Genomic DNA, 25,391 nt, shown 5'->3' on the forward strand with positions numbered 1-25,391 from the left:
GGCAAACTGCTTCTGAAAGATTACGTACTCTTTTCTATCTTCGGGTCTAGTGTAGAGGTTTCAACTCTATTCAGAGTGCAGCTAGAAACCTAGCAAAAAAAAAAATCACCTTTTTTGTCAATTAACTGCAAAATTAATCATCGTTGTACAGTTTTATCGAGGAAAATGTTGATTTTTAGTAAAGTTACTTCTTGGCAACCGTGTTAAGGCGAGGCAAATTTTGACGTTTTTGTGTATTTTTTGTTTATTATTCAACATAAAAAAATATTTTATGGCAATCAAATATTCGTCAAATACTGTTTATGTTTGCACAATGCTACTGCACTAATTAAACTGGTAAAAATGTTGACATTTAGTTATTTTCTTCGTTATTTTACAAGAATGCGCAAAGTTAGGTGCGCACACGGTAGTTGACAATAAAAAAAATATTCAACTAACGAGAAAAATTCGGGAATTTGTTTTACAGTTTTGAGTAGCCATGCTGGTGTTAAACGTTGGTGCAAAATTCGTTAACGGAGATACGATACTATTTGGAACTTTACCATTCCTTTGAATAAGTAATTAGGTTTTATGTCTTACTTCTACAAAACACTTGAATCAGGAATTTCGGCATAAAGTATCACATCTCCAAACTATTGCCTAGAATTATCCAAATTTATTAAACCTAGATTTTAGTATTCTTACGCCCTCCGTCATCAATAATACCCCCCCTCCTCGTCTTCGCATCAACAAAAACGTTGAATCGATTTTGAATTTCGAAGAACGCATCAGAAAAACAAACAATCGTTAACGAACTTACCTAGCGGCTGCTTCCAACTGCTTACGTGTCCTCCGACGCTTCCAGCACCGCTCCGGAATAGGCCAGATCCCAGTAGTGTTCGACGTGATGCTTCTGGAAGAACTCCCGCGCACTTTTCTCCATCGGGAACGACTTGTACTTGAACTCGCCAAAATGTCGCCGCTGAGCGGTTCCCTCCCAAACCAGAACGCACGAATTGGGTACCTCGTTGCCGTCGGCATTCTTTACCAGATCCTCCTCCCACTTGATCCGATGCAGCATCAGCCGTTTGTATTTTTTCTGCTGCTTCGGGCCACCTTCGGCCACCACCACGCAACAATCTCGGAACAGTATGCACACCCCGGTCATGAACAGCTGTTTGGCGTTGGTTTCCACTTTGAACTTCTTGGCCTGCTGATCGTGCAGGTCCTTGATTCGGTACACGGACACGTGAACCCCCAGCGAAGTGTCCTCCTTCATCTTGCGGACCTTCTTGTCCCGCCGCTGATCATCGGTCAGCTTCCGGGCGGCATTGGCCTCTTCGTGGGCTTTCTGGCGTTTGGCCATCTGCTCGCGAACGTGCGCTTCGATCTTGGTTGGATCTTGAACGGCTTCGGTTCCAAGCACCCGCATCAGATTGGAGATGCGTAGCTTCGGTTCCGGTGGGGGTTCCAGTCCGAGGCGAATCTTTTCCTGCTCTTCCTTCCATGCTTCGCGCCGATTCTGACGGCGGAGTTTTTTGCGTTCCTTTTTCGTGAGAAACACCGGCAGATAAACGGGGCGGGATGATTCGTCTGGAGATGGGAAATAAGATGAGCCTTCGTTAGATAGGGGTTGGAGGACATTGATCTCAAAGATGCGCGATACAAGGATAAACACGCAGAGGGGTGCAAATTCCTTTGCCCCATTCTCGCGCAGGACAACTATCTTTCCCATGGACGGTTTACGCAACAAAACTAAAACAAGTTTTATTCTCAGACATGTTCTCGGAAGAAAAGGGGTGCAATTTGAACAAGCTGATAATCACTACCGTGGTTTGGGGTAAAGTTATACACCCATCCAACCGGTGCGGTGCGGTAAGCGCACGGGTATTCAGCAAAACAATGCTGAGGGTGACGGGTTCGATTTCCGTGCCTGCCACACGCGATATGCACATGCAAAATGACCATTGGCAGAGGAAGCTCTAACTTAATAAGTGCGGAAGTGATCATAGTACACTAAGCTGAAACCCAGGATTTGTCCCAGAAAGGACGTCACACCAAGAAATCTTCCAAAGACATTTTCCGGGAGATGACGTATAACCAGAATAAGTAGTAGATATTCCTTATAAAGTAGGAATTTTGAGTGACTGCCCTGAGAATAGTCTCTGTCACTAAATAATATCTGGTCTGCGATATACGAGAAAGAAGACAAAAGTAATTTTCACCCCATTTTACGGTACTTAGCACAAAGAAATACTCACTTGGCGGTCGCATCTGCGTCGGATGCTCGATCAGATTGGTGATGGCCGACTCGCGGATCGAGATGCGCCCATGCTTGTCCACGGTGTTCAGATCATCGGTGAGGATAACCGAATCCCACCACTCCATCTGGGGCACTTCATTCGAATGGGTGTCCGCCTTCGGGGCAATCAGGGCCAGCTTGGTGGCCGAGCTAATGCCGGTTTTGCGCGCGATTTGCGAAATTTCGTTCTGGAGCTTTTCCAGCTGAGATTTCATCCGTAGGCGTTCGGCCAGCTGTTGGAATTTTCCCGGTTCGTGGAACCGGAGCGCTCGCTTGTTCCGGACGGCCGGCTTGATGAGGATCCGGTCATCGAAGAAGTGGGCCTCGCCGGATTCCTCCTGTTGGTGCTTTTCCGCCTGATGTATTTTTGTGATCTCCCGTTTCTTGGCTCGAATGTTAGCCTTAAGAGTGGGAGTCAGTTTTGGCACCTCAACGGCTTGGCCACTTCCATCCACTGTCCGTCCCTCGGCATCCAGGATCAGTGGCTTTGGCTTGTCCTGAACAACCGGTGGAAGAACAGCTGCCAAGGTACCCGACAGCTTCGCCCGAATCTGCTCCTGCAGCTGAGCTATTTTTCTTGATCTTTCCAAATCCACGGGCGGCGCTGGAACCGTGTCTTGGGCAGCGTTGATTTTTGCTGAAACGGCCGCTGCAGCCGCCAGTGCCGATGCCGGAGGAGCTTTGGCCGCTTTTATCGCATCTAGCTTTTTCTTACGCTCTTCGATTTCCCTCTGAGCATTTTCCATCATCATTTTAATCTGGTTGGAAGAGAAGTTTTTGGAACCCGCTTTGTCATCCTTGGAACCTTTGTCTTCCGGCTCTGCTCTTGCACTTCCATTGCCTTCCGTTTTGCTCTTCTCTTCCTCTGCCGCCGATTTTTTCTTTTCATCTTCATATTTGGTTTTGACTTTCTTTGTGTCCCGTTCCCGACCGTCCACTTCGTGGGACCTTTTCTTCGACCGGTGCGAGCTGGATTTCAATCCGTCCAGCAGGTCTTCCACCTTATCGGACAATCGGCTTGCCCTCTTGCTCTCGACGAACGACGACAGTTTATCGATCAATTTCCGCCGATCAAAACCATTGTGCAGGTTGCTTTCGATCGTGGACAGCACCGAGGAATCGGAACTCCCCAGCACCTTGTACACTAGCTTGTCCAAGGAGGGACGAATGTCCTCCAACTCTCGGCGCGATAGATAGGCCATCGCTTTTTTTTCTAGGTTAGATTCTTTGATGGGGTAACTACAATAACATTGAGTCTCTAGCGTAGAAAACTATTTTTGCTTCTAAACTGTAAACCACAACATTGCTAAATTTGCTACACTTATCACTAAACATCGAGTTTATTCATATTATTTTTTAAGAAATTGAAAACGTTTGAAGTTAGAAGTTTTTCTTCCGTGATGAGAGGATTTACAGCGTTTCACTTCGGCAGACGTCTCACTTCGTTTGTTATTTTCCGTTTGACAGCTGGTTTGGCCAGGGTTGCATTCTGCATTTTCAGAGCGGTGGAATGAACTTCGGACTCGGATGAATAAAGAACAGACCTATCTGCCAATGGAATCTAAAATCAAGCCTAACATTACAAAAATGCATAAAACTTTTTTTTGCTAAGATTCGCTGATTAAGGGTCTGTTCCAATCAGGGAGGGTGCAGGCACGTCAAACTCGAACAAACTACGCCTACCTAACATGCATCGAGCGGGCCTTCCTAAACAACACAATGCGATTTCGCGGGCCACCCCCATCGACAAAACAAACCGATTTCCAAGCAGGATTCGGCCAGGCTTCTGGTCGCGTTGCCAGTCACACTAACACACTCGCAAAAGATTAGCAGTAGGCCTACCTTGCCGCATGCGGGTCCCCTGGTTCCAATCCACCTCTCCGGTGGCGGCGGGGATATCCAACCGGTTCGGATTTTGACGTTTATTGGGGGAAAGTCAAAACATTGTCATTCTCCTCCTCACCCCCTCACCCACCGTTCGGTGGCGCCAACCGATTGCGATCCCCAAGAAACATCAAAATTCGAATCGGTTTTTTGTGCCCGCCGCCGCCATTACCGCTCGCGGATAAGTGGATTGGAGAATTAAAATTAATTTTCACTTAAACCGAAGACGGCTAATAACCCTAATAAACCAGCACCATACAGTGACCGTAAGGCAAACGGTAAAACAATACCGCATACTGTTCGAACTGTATCCCAAATGGGTGGTTAAGCACATCTTATGGTTATCGTTTATGCGGGAACAAGACAGACATTTACCATCTTGCTTCATATACTCTGAGGGTCTGTGTCAATTGGCGAATTAAAACTAATTTTTACTTAAATTTGACAGTTCAACACTTAAACTTGACAGTTTTCCTAAGGAAATAATTATCGAACTGTCAAGTTTAAGTGAAAATTAATTTTAATTCGCCAATTGACACAGACCCTGAGAACTTCAAGCACACTAGCGCCGCGAACGACTACCGGGAACAACATTATGAATAAGTATGCGTGAGATGCTACAGCTTCCGTGTACGTATTTGCTTGTACACGCACACAATCATGTTTAATGTTCCTGTGAATCGTTGGGGGCGTTTCAACCTTGTCGCCTGCGATAGGGTGGGAGCTGTCTGTCTTGTTATTAGCCGTCTTCGCTTAAACTTGACAGTTCGATAATTATTTCCTTAGAAGAACTGTCAATTTTAAGTGTCGAGCTGCCAAATTAACTACATCGGCTGTTTTCCTACTCTCCGCATCGACCAATGTGGCGCTAGCTTCTATGCGCGAAAAATCGCTAAAAGTAAATCGCAAAAATATTGTATGGCGAATACCATCTAAAGGCAAATTCTTCAAAGTGGAACACATTATTCGAAAAAATATTTGGTAGTGGTTGTGCACAATGGTGACCACTATTAAGTCTACCAATTATTTCTAGATTGAGTTTAAATAAGGGCGAAAGTAACATGATCGATTTCTCTTTATCGACTCTCTCTTCTGCAAATTAAAGTGACAAGATGCAAATTCAATCAAACTTTTTTACACTTAAGCCTGGAACACATAGCGTCCGTTCCGTCGAGGTTTGCGTTTTTCTGACAGTTTTCCCATGGGAAATGTGTCAAACTACTGTCACGCACACGCAAACGTATGCATTGTGTGGAGCACTTTAGACGCTAGATTGCATCGCAACCTAGCGATTTATGGCCAAAAAGTGCAACCATACCTGCATCTTGTTACTTTAATTTGAAGAAGAGAGAGTCGATGAAGAGAACTCTCTCATGTTACTTTCGCCCTTATTCAAACTCAATCTAGATTTTTTCGGTAAATGCTTTGTATTTCAAGTAATTCAAGTTTAGATGCATTTCGCCATACAAAATTAAATTGATTTACTCCTGCTGATCAACTGTGGCTGCGCGCAAAGCGGGTAGTCCATTGGAACAGACCCTAAAGCGGTCTTGTATGGCGTGCTTCTCACTAAGCCCGGCCGGAAACACGCCATAGAAATCGCATGTAAGAAATCGATGACCGGGGCACGGCCGGGGCCCTGCACGGTCCCGGCCCGGTAAAATGAGAAGACCGTTTAATGGGAATAGCCCTTAAATCTGCAGATTTCACTAATTCTCGTCTGAAACCTCTGAAACGATATGAGCCATTTTGGGAAGTTTCAAATATTACGTTCATCATTTGTTGGGATTTCTAGACCCCCTCCCCCGCTCTATCACGCTATTTTACTATACTTAATACACGTACTGTCACACTTTTATAGAGAGTTCTCTTCATCGACTCTCTCTTCTGCAAATTAAAGTGACAAGATGCAAATTCAATCGAACTTGTTTATACTTACACGCAGAAAAATGGCGCTTGTTTAAAACAATAAAACGCATGGTTGGTTTTCAAACTGAGAATTTACTTATTCCAAAGTTATATTTGATTGTTATCATTTAAAGTTTATCGATAAAAACAACCGATTACCATCATTTCATATAATGTCAAAAATTTCATTTGTTTCAACAAAATAAAAACCATAAACATGGCCCGAAAGCACTCACACAGCTATAAAATGCTTACCCCAACATCGCCACAACGAAGAAGGTGTAGCAAATTCATCACGCCAACTTCCAAGTGCAGCTTTGGCCGTGATGGATATCGCGCAGGTACTCACGACAGCATCCACAAAAAGTTGATCGGTTTCGCCTTTTTTGTCTGTTTTTTTGGTCGTTCTCCTCCCCATCCGCTTACCGACGGTCTAAAAATAGATTTCCGAGCTGCCGCAGTTGCTGCCGTCACCAACACAATCACATTCCGGGTTTGTTTGTGGCAAAAGTGCAGTCGTTTGAATCAATCCATTATTTCATGTTGAAAATACCATATCTCTGTTTGTTTTAACAAACTCCCAAAAATTTCGACAAATGAAAATATTTGTATTATCAAACAATAGAACAATTCAGTTTAAACTAGAAATCAGTTTGTCGCTATAGTAAACTGAAAAATGGGTTGATTTGAACTAGAATTTAATTGTGTTTACAATTTATTTTTCTGCGTGTATGTCGTTTTCGTTTTTGTGGCGATGCTACACCGTTTCGTGCTACACTTTTCGTTAAAAAACGAACGTTTTTGGTGTAGTTGCATTGGTGAGCGTGTATAAAAACCAAAATATTGACAACTTTGCAAACGCTGATTGGTGGACGCGGTGTACACCTGCACGCTCGCGTCAGAATACCCATTTTTTCATTGCTATCTCTGTCGCTCTTCAAGAGGCTCCATTTAAAAATACCCATTTTCAAGTTGGGCGGCCCAACTCATAAATGGGTATTTTTAAATGGAGCCTCTTGAAGAGGGACAGAGATAGCAATGAAAAAATGGGTATTCTGACGCGAGCGTGTGCTACACTCCCGATTTTCTGAGTGCTGCCCAACTAACAATCACTCATTTAACAGGCACCTTTATGACGAATTAATTCAGCATAATGTTGAATAACATTGGAATTATTTTCACGTACAACCTATGTTCGGGTTTTGTTCACACAAATTTGGAGAAGTTATAAAGCATCATGTTGTGCACCAACCTAGGCACCAACTTAATTTTTTGTTGTCAAAGCGTTTTACAATTGTACAAGAAAGTTGTTATTAAGCTTTGGCAAAAATGACTGAAAATAAAAAAATGCAAAAATGTTGAACACTCTCACGAGAGTAATTATTTGCTCTCATGTTGAGAACACCTATTATGAAATAATAATTACATATAAAATTACCTAAATCCGGATTAGAACTCGAGACCTGTCGATTGCCAGCCGCATGCCTTCCTATCTGCGCCATCCTAGAGATGGAGAGATGCAGCACCCAAAGCAAAACACAATCTTCCCATGACTCAATAATGATCACTCCTGAACTTGTGTTCAGCAGTGGTGAATTACCACAGAACGTGGTAATCAACTGAACAACGCCTTATACTTCAACAGCTGTTCAGCCCAAAACACGTGTTTTCCATTTTGATTTCGCTGTCAGTATTTTTATCGTACGGTGAGAAAACTTGTATCGAATGCGGCCAAAAAGTGTTGGTCCTTATTGAAGATATTGTTTCCAGACGAACTAATTGCGATATGAATATGTTTTCATTTTTATTATTAAATAAATATTGATCTTTAAAAATGTATGACAATATGTGGTGCGGTATGGTCTTGAACATGGTGCATTCACAGCATCTGTTCAGGTAACCTACTCATGCTCAGTCGAAGATCCGTTAAGCAATTTTTTTTTATTTATGCTTTTGTCATGGAATCTTGATATTATATTCAATAAATAGTGCATAAGGATGTTTAGGGATACTTGAAATGTGTCAATTTCTGAATGCTGTTTGGTTATCTAGGTGATTATGGGAACAATAATCAGTAAACACGACAGCACTGAAATGTCAAATGCATCGATCCAAGCGTCTCATACAATCGAACTGCTGCGGAAGATAAAAAATATAATAATCAAGGTACAAGACATCTTGTTACAGACTAATAATAATAAATTAATGCTTCATTTTTACGTTGATTACGTCTCTTGGCACTTAATGTTAAACTTCATAATTCTATTCTGTTTTATTTTATGTGATTCGTTCAAAATTTTGGTTCTTTAATAACTTGGTTGTCTAAACAGTTTTAGCCATGATTTATCCCATAATCCGAACAAAGTTCCGAGTCAAACTATGACGGGCTGAAGGCGTTTATTTGACAAGTGAAAGGCACATTGTTCAGGAGCATATGCTTATCGATACATCAGCTTAATAAGATGCAGACAAATGTTTTGTTAAACTCTTTTGTTAAGGAATCAATGCTTGTCGAATAAATTTCTTGTTAAACTTTTGAAAAGTGCTTTAATTTATCATTGTTGATACCGATGAGGAAAGTCGAACATTGACTATTTTCTCAGTTGAAAAATCATTTAAACAGTAATGTGTAGAGCATAATTTTAGTTCAGCTATCATTACCACTATTAAGCAACAATTCAGCAAGCTTGCTTGTTTGGGACTTGCAATTGTTAGTTGGGTGCACTATCATGAGCGGTGCACTGAAAAATATTTAAACCCAAAAAATAAGTTTTAAAAACTCAAATTTGGCTAAACAGCTTATACAGAGACAAACAGACGTATCACTTGGAAAAAATTGCGATAAAAATCATCGTCACGAAAACATAATCGCCCAATGCTAGCCAGGCTGTGTCTCGCAAATCACTCAGTAGATGGCAGTAGTGAGCAAACGTCAAACAGGAGCAAAACCTATGCGAGCGCCGTGACCGAGCGATTTACGAACTACAAAATATTTGAACTAACCGTTAAAAAGGGTAACGATGAGAAGTGAGTAGATTGAGACGTCTGTTTGTCTGTGGCTTACAGTTTTTACTCAGCATTGGGTTGTTTTCTCCCTCACCCCACACGAATGTTGTCAAAAACGAAGAGAGAAGCACCGACATACAGTGCTGAAAAATTCATTTCATCATATCTAAATTCAATCACCTACTGCTCATTTCAGAAGCTGAACCTGAGAATATGGTATATGAAAAATTTGTGCGGCTAGACCAGTTCTGCAAGAAAGTCACGAAAAAACCGCTATATTTTGAATGTTTAAGGTAAATGTCACTGTCGTATTCTAACGTTCCGCGGTAAAATCCGACGAACCGCGGAACTCGTCAGGAATTTCCATTCGCGCGCTGCGCATGAAACGTCCGTAAGACACAAATTTCGTTAACAAACTGAAGTGCTTTTTGTTCCGAAATCATTGATCCCGACCCGAGTCCACACACTGCCATCTATCCATCTCTCTCTCGCACACTTCTCAATCATTTCATTCCATTCACACGCGTTGGTCACATCATCAACGGCTGCCCTTTCCCCGTTCATTCGAACGCACTCGAACCGAAGACAGACACGGACAAGCTTTGGTTTCAAAAGCACACGCCAAAAGCTTTCCATGCAAGCTGTGCGATGTTTATTTGGCACGCAGTACACTGACCGAAATAGCGCTATCAATTTATTGATGTGATGCTAATTTATAAATTTAATTTCTTTATGAACATTAAACTTACTAACCATAAAATGGCACAAAATAGAATGCTAAATATGCCAACCTTGTATTCCATGTACTTAAAAATATAAATAATTTGATATACAATCTACGCTCACTACATTCGCCTCCTTCTCTATTCTTAAATATTTTTTTTCACATGCTTCTACAAACAATTTTGAAAACATTCATTTCAATAGTATAAAAAACTAAGCTAAAATTGGGTAATGTTGGCACTAAAAAAATAAAGAACTTTTTTTTTATGTTTTTAAAGACCTGATTTATAGGTGATTAAACAAACTCTAAAACAAATATTTTCCGTTTCAAATGTCAACTACGATATATTCATTTTAATATTTTTTTTACAAATAACAAGTTTCCCTCAAACATTTGCGACGTTTACGTGGAAACTTTGACAGTTTTTTTTTTCTTTAAGAACAACACCTTTATCCAGCGGCTGTTTATATAATTTTAATGATCTACCTACCTTATATTACACTTTAATAGCTGGCTTAAATCAACCTTTTTAAAATAGTACTTACCAGGATCCAAAGGCTAAATCACATTCAACACAATGCAAAATAGCTTTGTTACAACGATGGTGAGACAAAGACCACGTTCGCAAATTTATAGCAATATTTGTTGCACTTTTTTATATTTCGTAATTATTCAGTTATCAATTTTGATTTTGATTTGTGTGATTATAAATTCCTACTTAATCTGAAAATAAATAATTTTAAAGACGGCAGTTGAAAAATATAACCAGAAGGCCGAAATATTGCTGCACGCTTGGCTGCTGATAATTGTTTTCCTCATTCTGCTATCGTCGTTTGTTGCGAGAGGCGTTTGTTGGTAACGAAGAGCCAGAGCCACTAAGCGTTTATTTATATCGTGCTGCTTGCGTTTTAAGCACTGGGCCCACTTCTGCCTCTCAATGAACTATGACTGCTAACTTTATCATGACTTTTTCTAAGTTAGTAAATTTTCCTCTACAAACTTGTGTTCAACTTATCTGGCCCAAGTCAAACCAGTCAAACTACATTATCATAAAACTTCTTCTACATATCTTACTCTGAATGTTCAACTTGTCATTATATACAAAAGCTAACTACCGATGACCTGCAAAAACTTGCAAACAATAAATACAAAACAATAGGTCTATAGGTCAATAGGTCAATAACGATGTTATTGTATATTTTACATTTACTATATTACATAATAAAAACTACAAGAGCTGTGTTTTCCATCTCTATTGAATAATGCTTACAAAGCTTTAAAAAGGTCTTACCATTATAATCTCTAAATAAATGAAAAACATTTTTTTTAATGTCCAAATTTGATCTCTTTCTCCCCAGTCGCCTGTGGAACTATAGCGTCGAAAGTATATCTATATATATAAAAATGAGTTTGAAGTCCCTTTGAGGCAACAAAACTCACGAACGGCTGAGCCGATCAGGATGACTCTTGACGGTTCGGTTCGTATTCGTGTTGGCTGTGTTTATATGTACAAAAAGTTACGAAAATCAACTAGAAAAGTAAGAAAATTGATAAACTACTTATTTTCGTGAGCTTGGAAGAAAATCAACACGATTGAAATGAAACCAATCTAGAGTGCGGTGCTATTTTGAGCTCAACAGTTGTCAAACCACCACAAGACGGCAAGACAAAGTTTGCCAGGACAGCTAGTATCATGATAAACGTGGTTAAACTTAACAAACATTAAACCAATACCTATTATTAATTCAATTGGAATTTAAATGTTTTTTTTTGCAGAAAGAAATTTGCTGTTATATTGATTGCAACCTATGTAATAACCTGCAGTATACACGCTAGAAACATAGTGTCACTATATAACAAAAAGCTGCCTCATGAAGACATAAAAATACGTTGCTTATATGTCCTGTTTACCTCCTTCCAGTCATGTAAACTTTAAACTATGTAAATTCACCCAATACATTTTGACAGTAACGTTTACACGACACTGCACCAACAAGCATGAAATCAGAAATATTATCAACTCGGCTTATTATTTATTATTTTTTTGCTGCGCATAAACTTATAAAACTACCTATCGAGACTTTACTATTTTTTCTTTTGCTGGAGTTTGCTAGGCTTCAAATTTATCAATCCATTGCATCTTTAATTTTTGTAGTATTTGTGCACTTTGAAGATCTTTTCATTTACTTTAACATTCTCGAGGCTCAATTTGTAAATTTATTTGCACACATTAGTTATCTGCCAAACTATCTCGTTATTTAAAGGTTCACTTGAATCAATTCTTCAATAAATATTCTTCCCTGTTCGTAAAGCTACACCCTTTACAGTGTGGATAGTAGGCACACTGTGTTCATTTCCCTTACTCTTAAAATCATTGCAAGCTTATGAAAACGTTTCTAAAATCTTTGGTCACCTTGGTGAGCCCCTTATTGAAGTTTCCTGGATTTCCAATGAGATGACGAAATCAAACATGAACTGAGTTCGTTCCATTTTGAATCTTCTACAGACCACTACAGACTGCTTCAAACTATTTTAAAGAATAACTGAACTATTCACATGAAATCAAAAGACTCATTTTCAATATCCGTTAAGAAGAACTGAGATGAACGATTTCCAATCCAACATACATAAATGCATTAGTTTGATTTATTCTGAGAACAAATATTCACTATTTAATATATTTGCAATGATCTACTCGCTCTACAACATTTTTGACAGGAGAGAGAAACCCCCTTATTTCAGAGATCCACTAGCTTTACAAAACTATTGATAGGATATTTCTGTGGAGACCCTACCATTTTACATGTCAGTGAAATGGGAGTACTGTTTCCTCCACATACCTGTCAAAAAAGAGACCTACACGTCTCTATTTTTTTTATTATAAAGACCAACTCGCTCCAAATTTTTATAGAGATCTACTCGTTCTACATGTGCCTGGTACAAAGGGGATATGTGTGTTTCGCAGCTTTTCTGATCTGTTTTTAAGAGACCTACTTGTTCTACATTAATTGCATTCATGTATATTTACTGATCCACTAGTTTACTCATTTTTTCCCAATGTATACCTTTTCCATTGAGACTTTCCTGCTCTGTTATAAATTAGCGTTCTCTTGTAATTGAAAATTCCTTTTCCTATTCGCTTTTCAATCGTTGTAAAGATGAACTAGGGATGGTGAATTTCTAATCCAACAAACATAAATGCATTAATTAGATTTATTCTGATAATGTGAAAACAAAAATATACAGTATTTGTTATTACCTACTCGCTCTATAACATTTTGGACAGTAGAAACCCCATTTTTTGCAGAGACCTACTCGCTATACAAATTTTAGACAGAAGACATTTATAGAGACCTACTCGCTCTACATATTTGTCAAACGAGAGACCTACTCGCTCTCGATTTTGGTTTCTCATAGAGACCTATTTGCTCTATTTATCTGTCTAATGTGAGACCTACTCGCTCCAAATTTTCTATAGAGACCTAAAAAAAGGGAATATATTTGCTCCGCAGCTCTTTCGTTTTTTTTTTATCCTGAGAGATCTACTCGCTCTACATCAATTGAACTTCTGTATCTATACTTTTTATCTGAATGTATACCTTTTCCATTGAGACCTACCCGCTCTACATATTGCTGATATATTTTTTTTTCCTGCTCTTGTATTTGATTCTTCCTCTTTCGCATCCGCTCTTCAAACCTCGTAACGATTAACTAGGGATCATCGATTTCTAATCCAGCACACATGAATGCATAAGTTTGATTTTCTTTCTCATAGAATGTGAGAGCAAATCGATTGACCCCTTTTTATGATCATAGAGACCTACTCGCTCTACAATTTTTTTGACAGGAGAAAACCATTTTTGCAGAGACCTACTCGCTCTAGCAATTTTCGACAGAAGACATTTGTAGAGACCTACTCGCTCTACACGTCTGTGAAATGGGAGACCTACTCGCTCCACATATCTGTCAAACGAGAGACCTATTCGCTCTCTATTTTTGGTTTCTCATAGAGACCTACTCGCTCTATATATCTGTCTAATGTGAGACCTGCTCGCTCCACATTTTTTATAGAGACCTACTCGCTCTACATGTGCCTGATAAAAAGGGGATCTGTTTGCTCTACAACTCTTTTATTTTTTCCACAATCTACTTACTCTACATTCATTGCTTTCATGCATCTGTGCTGATCCACTAGTTTGTTCGTTTTTTTTTTTTTTAAACAAATGTATACCTATTCCATTCTATTACGTTATTAACCTTCCCTTCAAAATTCAGAACATGGTACATGAACATACTGAAATACTTGGTTGTCTTAGTTCATGCCTCTAACAGTTTAATTTCTCTTCGACAAAACCCTACCTTTAAGAAGTCGCTACAAATGATTGTAAGTTGAAGACTTGACCACTTTGCTTCGTTCTTGCTTGATTATTTATTTCCCCTTACCACCATTATTTCCCTTTTATTCACTTTCCTATTTTTTTTAATACACTTCCTCTATATACCTACCCGTCTAATGTGAGACCTTCGATCCAGATTTTTCTATAGAGTTGAGATTTACTCGCTCTACATAAATCTGGTAAAAGATCTGTTTGCTCCAGAGCTATTCTGATTTCTAATTTATTGAATCCTACTCGCTTCACATTATTGGCGTTCGTAAATCTATGCTGATTCATTTTTTTTTTCTAGATATCCATAGAGTGCTTTTGGGCCTTTGCATATAACAGCTATTCTACTTGATTCTAAAAGAACCGCATATATACAATTGCAGGCCAAAGACCTATTAAGATTGCTTTATCCTTCCATTGCTTATTTATTTTCCATATTGTCGGGCCGCCACCAAACCGGATGTCGCACAATCAAGTTGCGATGCTACCTAACTCGCGACGCGACCCAACTCGCGACGTTTTTGAAACATGCCAAATGGAGTGCGCATCCTTCCCGTTGTTGTCAGCACCACAGCGCACTAGATGCGAAACAGTTGCGATACTTGTGGACCAAGAAAATGGCAGTTTTTGATTGAATGTCTGTCTTGATTCCAACCGGATACCACTATCTTCACTCTGAGATTTTAATGCTTTTTGATGCCGACCAAATAAAAGATGAATTCAATTTCAGCCCATTTTTTCTACTTTTGTTCTTCGTGGTATAAGTATAGGGTGCGGGCACCGGTTTTGGCCAGTCTAAGGGAAATCATTTTTATAAAAATAACCAATAATCCTATGAAAACAACCAATGCGTCAAAAGAAAGGTTTCAATCTATATTTTGAAGGAAAAATGCAGAAATCATGCCAATTCTTGATTTTTGTATTAAAAGTGGCACTGGCCAAAATAGAAGCTCTGCCGCAGTTTTGGCCATATTCTTAAGTTTGGTTTCTATTTTGGCCAATCACGTGTATTTCTTATGGGAGTGGCCAAATTAGAAGCACCCTGGCCAAAATAGATATATGGGAGCAGATTTTTTAAGGAAATATATTTTTTTCTTCCAGTTTTTGATCAAAATGTGTGGTTTTTTCAGCTGTAATCATCATATTGTATTGGGATCTACTAGTAAAAAATAAATTTACGCCGATTTAGATCGCAACAGACTGAATACCGCACTATGGCCAAAACTCCGGACTGGCCAAAACTGAAGCGTCTACCCTAGTTGATGTGATACGGCATTTCATACTCAGTCACTGTATCCAGAGCGACACTGTTTGAGACGCACCTCTTTTGTTAATAGTCGTTTTTTCAAACCCCAATCGTATTCATTGACATTCCAACTGCAAAAGATTTACCTTAGGTCCCAGATTTCACACCCAGAACCATGTCTTTTTTTCAAATCAAATACAGAAAAGCAAGGTTTTACTTACCAATTCTATCCAAACATTTCCAAGCAGAGTATCTCATTGATTTTTTTTCCGATTCAATCTACGCAACTACTCAATGAACTATTTGCTCTGGTAACTCCGTTCTTCGTTACCATCAAGTACCACAACAAAAAAAAATCACTTCCACTTTTTCCCCTTTTCGCCTTATTGACAAGCACTCCTGGATTTTTTTATTTTTCTGATTGGCCATTTTCTTTTCCACAATTTCACTGGTCGATCTTATCTTTCCAAAATCTAGCTCAATCATTTTTCAAAACAAAACACCTATAACACAAAGCCCACCGGCTGCGCCATGTCGTATTCTAACGTTCCGCGGTAAAATCCGACGAACCGCGGAACTCGTCAGGAATTTCCATTCGCGCGCTGCGCATGAAACGTCCGTAAGACACAAATTTCGTTAACAAACTGAAGTGCTTTTTGTTCCGAAATCATTGATCCCGACCCGAGTCCACACACTGCCATCTATCCATCTCTCTCTCGCACACTTCTCAATCATTTCATTCCATTCACACGCGTTGGTCACATCATCAACGGCTGCCCTTTCCCCGTTCATTCGAACGCACTCGAACCGAAGACAGACACGGACAAGCTTTGGTTTCAAAAGCACACGCCAAAAGCTTTCCATGCAAGCTGTGCGATGTTTATTTGGCACGCAGTACACTGACCGAAATAGCGCTATCAATTTATTGATGTGATGCTAATTTATAAATTTAATTTCTTTATGAACATTAAACTTACTAACCATAAAATGGCACAAAATAGAATGCTAAATATGCCAACCTTGTATTCCATGTACTTAAAAATATAAATAATTTGATATACAATCTACGCTCACTACAGTCACGGACTACCTTTGAAAAATACCAAATGATATTCACCGTGAATATCATTTGCATTTTTCGAAGGTAGTCCGTGACATTTACCTTAAATATTCGAAAAATATCGTTTTTTCCGTGACTTTCTTGCAGAACTGGTCTAACTGCACAAGTTTTTCATATACCGTATTCTCAGGTTCAGCTTCTGGAATGAGCTGTAGGTGATTGAATTTAGATATGACGAAATAAATTTTTCAGCACTGCCGACATATCCGTGCGGCTCCGTGGGAGAAGCCAAATTTGGGTTATCTTGACTAAACCCAAATTTGCGTCAAATAAGGCCTCCGCTGGGTGAAAATAACTTACCACTGGGTGAAAATTTTTGCAGCGATCAAATGAGATTTACCTAGTGACCACTATCGCTGTTTGACGCAAATTTGAGTAATTCCACGGAGGTGCGGGATTACGTCAAAAGAACTTAAATTTGGGTTGATTTGTAGTTCCGTGTGCAGAAAAAGTGCTACACCGGTGCAGCACGGCAATCAAAAACGAACATTTTAGGTGCAAAAGTGCTGCACCGGTGTAGCTACACCGCAAAAATGAAAACGACATTAGACGCTAGATTGCATCGCAACCTAGCGATTTATGACCAAAAGGTGCAACCATACTTGCATCTTGTCATTTTAATTTGAAGAAGAGAGAGTCGATGAAGAGAACTCGCTCATGTTACTTTCGCCCTTATTTAAACTCAATCTAGAAATTGCAATATCTCAGAGAATTTTAATTTTTGATCCAATGGACTCCGTGGCGAAATCGCTCTAGTGGCCGATGAGCCGTTCTCAAAAGTCTGGTGTGAATCCTCGCACCAACGTGAAGTTGTCTGCCATCTCATTGAGGAGAGCGAGCCAAAATGGCTGCGTGCAAGTGAATTTTAGATCCCATTCGCGCTCGCGGAACGCGCTGTCACCGTCACCGCGCCGCAACCGCAAACAAGTCCGACCCTGCTGCCACGGCAGCCTTCATTCCTTTTCACATTTTGGCACATGCCGATCCAGTTCTGAAATCGTGTGTATCCGCGCCCGTGAAGCCTGATGTATTGGCTAAAATCGTTCAAAAATCGTAGAAAATTGTGCTAAATTGTGCTCCGTTTACGCCAGCCCGTGTACCGTGTGTCGGTTCGTGAAAACGTAAGTGAAAAGTGCGTGAAAAATGGGATTGAAACCGTGGCAGTGATCGAGTGGTGCACGACGGACGGAGCGAACGACGATGATGATGATGATGATGGCTGGCGCTGGCATATGCCGTTGTCTTGTTCTTACTTTTCCTCTGCAATCATTCGATGATTGCGCTGGCTGGTTGTCTGGCTGGCTGCTTGCGGATTTGCAGAATGATGGTTCCCCGTGTGTCGTTTGTGTTTCTCTTCTTTGCCCCTCGCCTTCCGCTTGGGGCTTGTGGCTTGTGGCAGTGAGTTGGCTTGGATACTATACTGTAGCCGAAAAAGCCGTGTTCGTCATCAACGGGGTCGACCAGGTAAGAAGGGGTGGTCCGTTGTCGAAAAACCTTGCTGCCTGCGCGGTTGTGATGTATCATCGACCGTCATCGTGGGGGACTCTCATCAAGTTACGTGTGCAGTTGGTGAGTGTGAGGGCGACAACAAATAGCTCTATCAGCATCAGTGGTCGGTTTTCGTCATCAGTCGTCGTGAATGATGTTGATTCATTTTCATGAAATTCTAGTTTGGTGTTTTCTAAAATCTTGTGCTGTTGGTCAAGCAAAAGAATCAATAATTTCTTGATTTTTAGTATTCTGAATGAATCAAAGTACAGTGACCCCACACCGATGAATCAGCTTAATTTGTGTACACTATTTATGAATCACCATGTTGATCAAATGGAGTGATCCATAAACTGTGGTCATTTTTGCCGATTCATAAATTGTGGGGTCACTGTATTACAACAGCCTCTGTGAGGCATGAGTTTTTTTTGACAGTCCTAGAGAAGTTTTTTTCTGAACTTTTCGCAGTAGGTATGTCTTAGAATTCCTTCGGGAGTTCCTTCGGAAAATCCACCAAGAGTTCGTCTAGGGATTCTCCAGTAGTTTCTGTACGATTTCCATCAAACGTTCCACCGGGAATAAAGCTCCTTGATTTTCTTTTAAGATTCCTCGAGAAACTCGTTTACTAATTTCTTTGGGAGTTTCTTCTAGGATACCTTTGAGAAATCTTATGAGATATTTCTATGTTATCTCCTGGAATTCCTCCAGAACTAGTATAAGGCTTCTCCTGAATGTTTCTCCATCGTAAAACACTTCTGCGATTATTCTGTCATACAATTCCATTTGATTGTCTCTTGGAAATTCATGAGAAGTTTATGTTTGAACAACTAAAAGAACTACATACTTGGGATTTCTTCAGGAGAGATATATTCCTTTTCAATATTCCTCCTGTAGTTTCTACGGGGATTCTAAGATTTTTTACGGGTTGAAATTGCTCTTGGAGTTCCTTCTGAGATGCGTCCAGGAGCTCTTCCGGGAGTTTCTACACAAGTTCCTACGGGATTTCTCACTAAACTGGTTAAATTAGAAATCCCTTAGCAATTCCTTCTTCAGGGGTTTCACCACAAATTCTTTTCGGAATTAATCGAAAAGTTTTTTCTGGGATTCCATAAGGATTTCATTCTGTGATTTTCAGAGTTTCTTCTGGGATTCTCTCATGAAATCATTCTGGAATTGCGCGCCAAAAACTGCTAGATCCAAAACATTCAAAGTGTTATCGGGACTCGTCTAAGAACTCCACTTAGGAAGTTTTTTGAGATTCTTCCAAAGTTTCGTTTCGCAAAAGTTCCTTCTGCAATTCCAGGAGTTTTTTTTTAATTCTTCCATAAGATCGTTCTTGAATTCCTCCAAGAGCATCTGCGGGATCGTTCCAGGTTCGCCTTTTGAAATTCTTCAGGATTACCTAAATCATTCTGCAGTTGCTCCAGGGGATTCTTCAAGAGTTTATTCTGAGAATCCTACAGGAGTTCAGAGTTACCTTGGTTTTATCATTTTTTATCAAAACCGTACTGAAACTCAGAAATGAACGGTTTGGCTACCAGTATACAGAGAATTATGAACTAAACACTTTCGCTACGCAGCATAGGATGAAAATACTGTACTACAATAGTTTTCAATGGTATTGTAGTATCTACCTAATGGTTGTGTGAAATACTATTCATTACAGTACCTAAATGTTTATGTATGATTCATTTTGTCTACCTAAGGTAATATAAATACGGGTGGTCATTGGACCTCACAGCAGAGACTGCACAAGCCCTGAACTTGTCAACATCTTTAATATTCTTCTTTTGAAGGATATAAAAGTGGCGACGAGGATCAAGGAACGTGTAATTTCTTTTGAGTTATTCCGGAATTATTTCCTTTTGGTTTTCAGGTTGTTGTATGTAATAACAAATTGTTATTTTGTGGAGAACGGAATTGTTCTTTTATGGTAGAATTACCATTATGTTGTGAACAGAATGTTCTTTTTGGCCGATGTTGCATTGACGGAATTGTCTTTTTGGTAATAACGAAATGTTATTTTTTTGTGGTGAATGAAATTGTTCTTTTGTGGCGGAATTGTCATATGTCATGTTTTGGTGAATGGATTTGTGTTATTTGTACTTTTTTGGTAAAAGTTGCCGTTGGGATAGCGAAATCGTCTTTTTGTTTTGTTAGCGGACAGATATATTCTTTGAAAGTGGCGAACTCGTCAGTTTATTTGTGCCATCATTATTTTGGTGATGAATGTTATTTTTTAAAGTTTTCTAAAGGGGAAAGGACTGTAGTATCTACCTAATGGTTGTGTGAAATACTATTCATTACAGTACCTAAATGTTTAGGTATGATTCATTTTGTCTACCTAAGGTAATATAAATACGGGTGGTCATTGGACCTCACAGCAGAGACTGCACAAGCCCTGAACTTGTCAACATCTTTAATATTCTTCTTTTGAAGGATATAAAAGGTATGACTAGAATCGGATTTGAAAATCGGACGCATTGATGCGGCTTTCCACAGCTTCAGAAATATGCTGTCACGAAGCAATTTGTTGAAAATGCTGCACAAAGGCGTTTGCAAGGATTCAGAACATTCTTTTGGGAACACTGCTAGAAGGTCGTTGGCACCCGTTCTCTTGAAGACATTCAGTTCTTTCAGTACTGATAATATGTCATCGTCCGGGGATATTTCCTAAACGCGGGCAGTTCAGATTATGCTGGCTGTGAGGTAAAAATGTTGGCGAGCTAGTACAATGAACACTTTCTAAGAAATCCTCAAACATATTGGCCAGAGGGAACCTGTTTTGTAGTAGCTCCCAGCTCCGTGATTGCGGCAGTTTGGCATTCATTTTTATGTATTTGAATAATGCGAAGAATCTCCAAATTATCATCGGTTCTGGTCTGAAAATAAACGCCGACGAGCTTTGTGGAGAACATTTGGAAAATGTTGCAACTCTGAAATCCACCAATGAAATCCTCCAATGAAGCTCTCCAGAATTCTTCATGCTGTAGAAATACCTACATGAAATTCCTGGAGGAATTTTCCGAATTTAGAAATACCCCAGATCTGGCAGAGCACATCCGGGACGTATTTCTGAATGTACGACATGCCTAGAAGCCCGACGAACCTGCTGAAGCAGGTTCAGAGAAAGCTGGAGAAAGTGAAGATCGATTCGGCGTAAGAAGAGGTAGCGGAACTGGAGGAAGATGGAGCATCCGAAGGCGAAAAAGACGGAAATAAGGAAGTTCAAGCAACCGAAGTCGGGGATGGAACAGCCGGAAAAAATGGAGCCTGAGAAGCGAAAATCGGGCAAATTGGACCGGAATCTAGCTAAACCTGCCGAAGCAGACCGTGGAGCCTTCAGCAAGTTATCGACATCAGTTGCTATCCTTCTCTCAGCGAAACAACACGCGTTCCGTTGTTTAACCACTATGCCGGTTACAAGGAAAAATTGTGTATTGCTTGACACATCTGTTCTTCCGAAGCGGCCTAGCATCGCTGATGTAAAACAGTTCCTAGATTGTGAGTTGGAGTTAGTTGGATATGTCACTAGTAAAGGCCTTCCAACCTCACATAGTACGGCATGTCATCTATATGACCATGAAAAGTGAAGAAGAAGCAGTCAGGATAACCTCGAAGTACCATCTAAAAGCACTTCATGAATTGTGAAGAAATAAGATTTCCAATTCCAGTACCGATTTACGTCGATAGCGGCGCCGTTGATGTTCGTCTGCATGACCTACCAGAGGAGATCGAAAACCACACGATTTTTACCCACATGCAGCAGTATGGAGAAGTAATCTCCATACGTAACGACGTGTGAAAAAGCTACTTTCCGGGTCTAAGCAACGGGGTACGTGTGATACGTATGCAGCTAACCCAACTCATCCCGTCGTACATCACAGTATCCGATGACACAACATTTGTTTCATACACTTCGCAAACCCGCACTTGTCCCAATTGTGGTGGTGAAGACCACCCAAAGCTGCGATGCTCTGAAGCGGCAGCATCCACGACGAAAAAACAGCCAGTGCAATCTAATAAATCGAATGAGACAAATTCCATCAACGCTTGCCGAAAAACAATGGCCTTCTGTCTCCAAGCCGGAGACCGGCGGTAATGGCAAAACAATAAAACAAGTCAACAATAACCAGGAGCCAAAGTGGTCAGTCGATTCGGACTCGGCTAACACTACTCGACTAGCGCTACTAAACGTCCACATCCAGCGAAAGCGATAGCAACGTAGCTGATCATGATGTTTCTTCCGAACCCGCACCAGTGCGGTACCGACGTGGATCATATTCGCACGTCGACGACCCCGATCTTCGACAACAAGACAGGGTTATACACTTGATTAAAAAATGTAATCAAATACACAAAATCGGCTCCGTTATGCCTAGAGCGCATGAGCATATTAAATTAAAAAAAAAAACACACCTTAAACAACTGGGATTGCACCACCCGTCCTGCAGGACATAACCTCGCTCAAATCCGGTGGACAACAAGAAAGCTGCGCTCGGGCACCCGGAGGTGCAAAATAAGTTGGTGGCAGTTCGTAGAAGTTGTTCAGCGCTTCTACCAAACCAGCGAAGCAAGTGGAGAAGAGTGAAGATTTGGAATCAGAGTCGGAAGAAGTAAGCCCGTCGCAGGAAGAAGACTTCGGAATGCCATCTGAGGTAATCGTGCGTGGTCCAACGAAAGCCTAACTCTTCGCTCGGCAGTTTCTGTCGAAGAAGCTTCCGACATTCACGGGGCGACTCGAGGAATGGCCGATGTTCATTAGTGCCGCGGCGTGCGGATTTTCGAACGTTGAAAATCTGATGCGACTTCAAGAGTGCCAAGCGGTAAGAAGCAGGCTGCTACTTCCGAGTGCAATACCTCAAATCATCAAAACATTGCGGATGATGTACGGTAGGCCTGAACAGCTGCTGAACATGTTGCTGTCGAACGTGTGGAAGGCACCGTTTCCAAGAGCAGACAAGGGCATCGTTCATCCAGTTCGGTGTCGCCTTTCAACAGCTAACCGACAGGTCTGACAGCGCATCTCATCAACCCGATGCTCATCCAGGAGCCTACGAAGAAGTTGCCAGACATCATGCAGCTGGAATGGGTGACGCTCCGGACATAGTCCAACTTTCTTTTAAGTATTGCCAAGAATGCTAGAGAGATTTCCCGACAGTTATCCTATTAGGCTGTGGTTACACAGCATACGCTGAAGCGATTCCGTTGCCTTGAGAGGAGATTAGTGAAAGACGACCGGCTGTGCAAAAAGGTAAGCGAACTGGAGGATTATTGTGCGGCGAAAGGCTTCGTTCACGTAGCTACAGAAACAGAGCTAGAGCTATTCGCGCCGGACCAAGTTTGGTATCTGCCAATCAGCGTGGTTATGCATCCCAAAAAGCCTGGAAAAGTGCGTCTGGTGTGGGACGCAGCTGCAGCTGTTACCGGAGTGTTGCTGAATTCCGCATTGTTGAAGGGACCGGACATGTTAATTCCAGTCCCTAGTGTCCTAGCAAAAATCCGTGAGCGAGTGGTAGGTTTCGGCGGCGACATCAAGAAGAAGTATGTCCAAAGTCCGAGCGCGCGAAGAGGACAAACGGGCACGATTCGTTTTCAGAGGAAGTGCGTCGGAGCAGATGAAAATCTACATCATTGACGTAGCGATGTTCGGCTCCACGAGTTCGTCTTGCACGGCCCAGTCTGTCAAGAACCGAAGCGCAGAAGAGAACGCTGGACAGTTTTCGGAAGCGGCCAAAGCAATAGTGGAGAACCATTACGTGGACGACTATTTCGATAGTACGGACACGGTCGAAGAAGCGGTAAAGCGGCCCCAGGAGGTGAAGCTCGTCCATTCCAAAGGTGGGTTCGAGATCCGGAACTGGGTTTCCAACTCGGGCGAATTTCTAGAAGACATCGGTTATCGCGCACACGACCGGAGTGTGCAGGATAAGGAATCTAATCTGGAGCGAGTTTTGGAGATAGTGTGGAGTCCGGTTAGCGACGAGTTCACGTTCCTGGCTAAGTTTCGTGATGATCTGCAGTGTCCTTAGTCTGTTCGACCCGTTAGGAATGCTGGCTACGTTCATGATCCACGGGAAAATGCTGATCCAGGACCTGTGGCGCAGCGGCAGCGCTTGGGATCAACCGATCGACGACGAAAGATGCGAGAAGTGGGATTGCTGGATTGCTCGGCTCCCGGAGATCGAAAAGGTGAGGATGCCGCGTTACTACTTCCAAGGTTCGACGTCCGTAAACTACGACACGCTACAGCTGCATGTGCTGGTCGACGCCAGCCAGGATGCCTATGGCGCGGTAGGTTATTTTCGTGTCTTCACTGGCAACGGCCCAGTGGCGAGGTCAAAGGTTGCTCCGTTGAAGATGATGCCCATCCCAAGGTTAGAGCTGCAGGTGGCGGTGATAGGAGCAAGGTTGCTGCAAGCGGTTGTAGAATCGCATTCGATAGAGGTCAAACAGCGATTCGTCTGCTCGGATTCCAGTCGTTGAGATTCTCAGTCTCACGAAGCACAGCGAGTGGAACTGGATATCAACGAGAAGCAACATCGCCGACGCGACGATTTGACGAATCGGAAGAGCGGAAGCAGTTTGGAGTCAAATGGATCGAGGTTTCGAGGTCCGGCGTTTCTCTACCAGCCGCGGTGGAGTGGTGGTCGAAGCAGGAAGCGGTAGAACTAAACACATCGGAAGAACACACACATGAGAGGAAGACGTGCATCGTATCCCGATGGAAAGTTCTGGTCAGGACTGTAGCATGCGAATATCGGTTCAAAACCAACTGTGATACGAAGCGGAAAGGTCTGACGATCGAGGCGGTTCCAGCAAGGGTGGGAAGCGTGGTGAAGATGACAATAGCAGCAGTGGTGGTCCCACTGAAGCGAGAGGAGTTTCAGCTAGCGGAAGCATATCTGTGGCAGTCTGCACAAGCCGATGCCTATGAAGAAGAGGTCAAGACGATGTCAGAGAACCGTGAACTTCCACACAGCGAGTAGCAGCCAATTGATAAGTGCAGAAGTCTGTACAGCGACGGCCCGTTTTTCGACGAGGAGGATATACTTCGAATGGAAGGTAAAGTGGCCCAGGGCTCGTTTCTTCCTTTTGAACTCCGGTTTACGGTCATTCTTCCGAAGCGACATTCAATTACCCGGAATTTGTTGGAATACTACCACCAGCAGGCGACTCACGCAAACGCAGAGACCGTGATGAACGAAGTCCGACAATGTTCTCGAATCCCAAATCTTCGAGTGGAACTGAAGGCGGTGAAGAAGGCTTGCGTTTGGTTCAGGACGCCGTTCATGTACGCCGGACTAAGTCCGCGAAGCGACTAAGCGAAGCGTTGACGCCGAACCACT

General features: G+C 41.6%; 3 protein-coding genes across 6 annotated transcripts in view; 1 reads left to right on the forward strand and 2 right to left on the reverse strand.

The window, feature by feature from the left end:
* LOC134284167 (uncharacterized) overlaps positions 1-9,626 on the reverse strand; it is a 309,616-nt gene extending 299,990 nt beyond the window's left edge. Inside the window, exon 1 of the mRNA XM_062842552.1 lies at positions 9,384-9,626. The gene's annotated coding sequence lies outside the window, so the exon portion shown is untranslated. The remainder of the gene's footprint in view (positions 1-9,383) is intronic.
* LOC115262749 (U4/U6 small nuclear ribonucleoprotein Prp3) lies at positions 634-3,747 on the reverse strand. Its single transcript, XM_029865547.2, has 2 exons — positions 2,241-3,747; positions 634-1,572 (listed from the first exon to the last, which is right to left on the reverse strand). The coding sequence occupies exons 1-2, from the start codon at positions 3,481-3,483 to the stop codon at positions 821-823; spliced, it is 1,995 nt and encodes a 664-aa protein (XP_029721407.2). The 5' UTR covers positions 3,484-3,747; the 3' UTR covers positions 634-820.
* A 7,879-nt stretch (positions 9,627-17,505) lies between the features above and the next one.
* Positions 17,506-25,391, forward strand: part of LOC109407899 (eukaryotic peptide chain release factor subunit 1) — a 92,563-nt gene continuing 84,677 nt past the window's right edge. For 3 of the 4 annotated variants that reach the window (XR_009995663.1, XM_029865543.2, XM_062842563.1), the window contains exon 1: positions 17,506-17,675. The gene's annotated coding sequence lies outside the window, so the exon portion shown is untranslated. Of the gene's footprint in view, positions 17,687-25,391 lie in introns of all 4 variants that reach the window. The other variant, XM_029865544.2, reaches the window with a different exon arrangement.

This window comes from Aedes albopictus, chromosome 3, assembly GCF_035046485.1.
Source record: "Aedes albopictus strain Foshan chromosome 3, AalbF5, whole genome shotgun sequence".
NCBI classification, from domain to species: domain Eukaryota; kingdom Metazoa; phylum Arthropoda; class Insecta; order Diptera; family Culicidae; genus Aedes; species Aedes albopictus.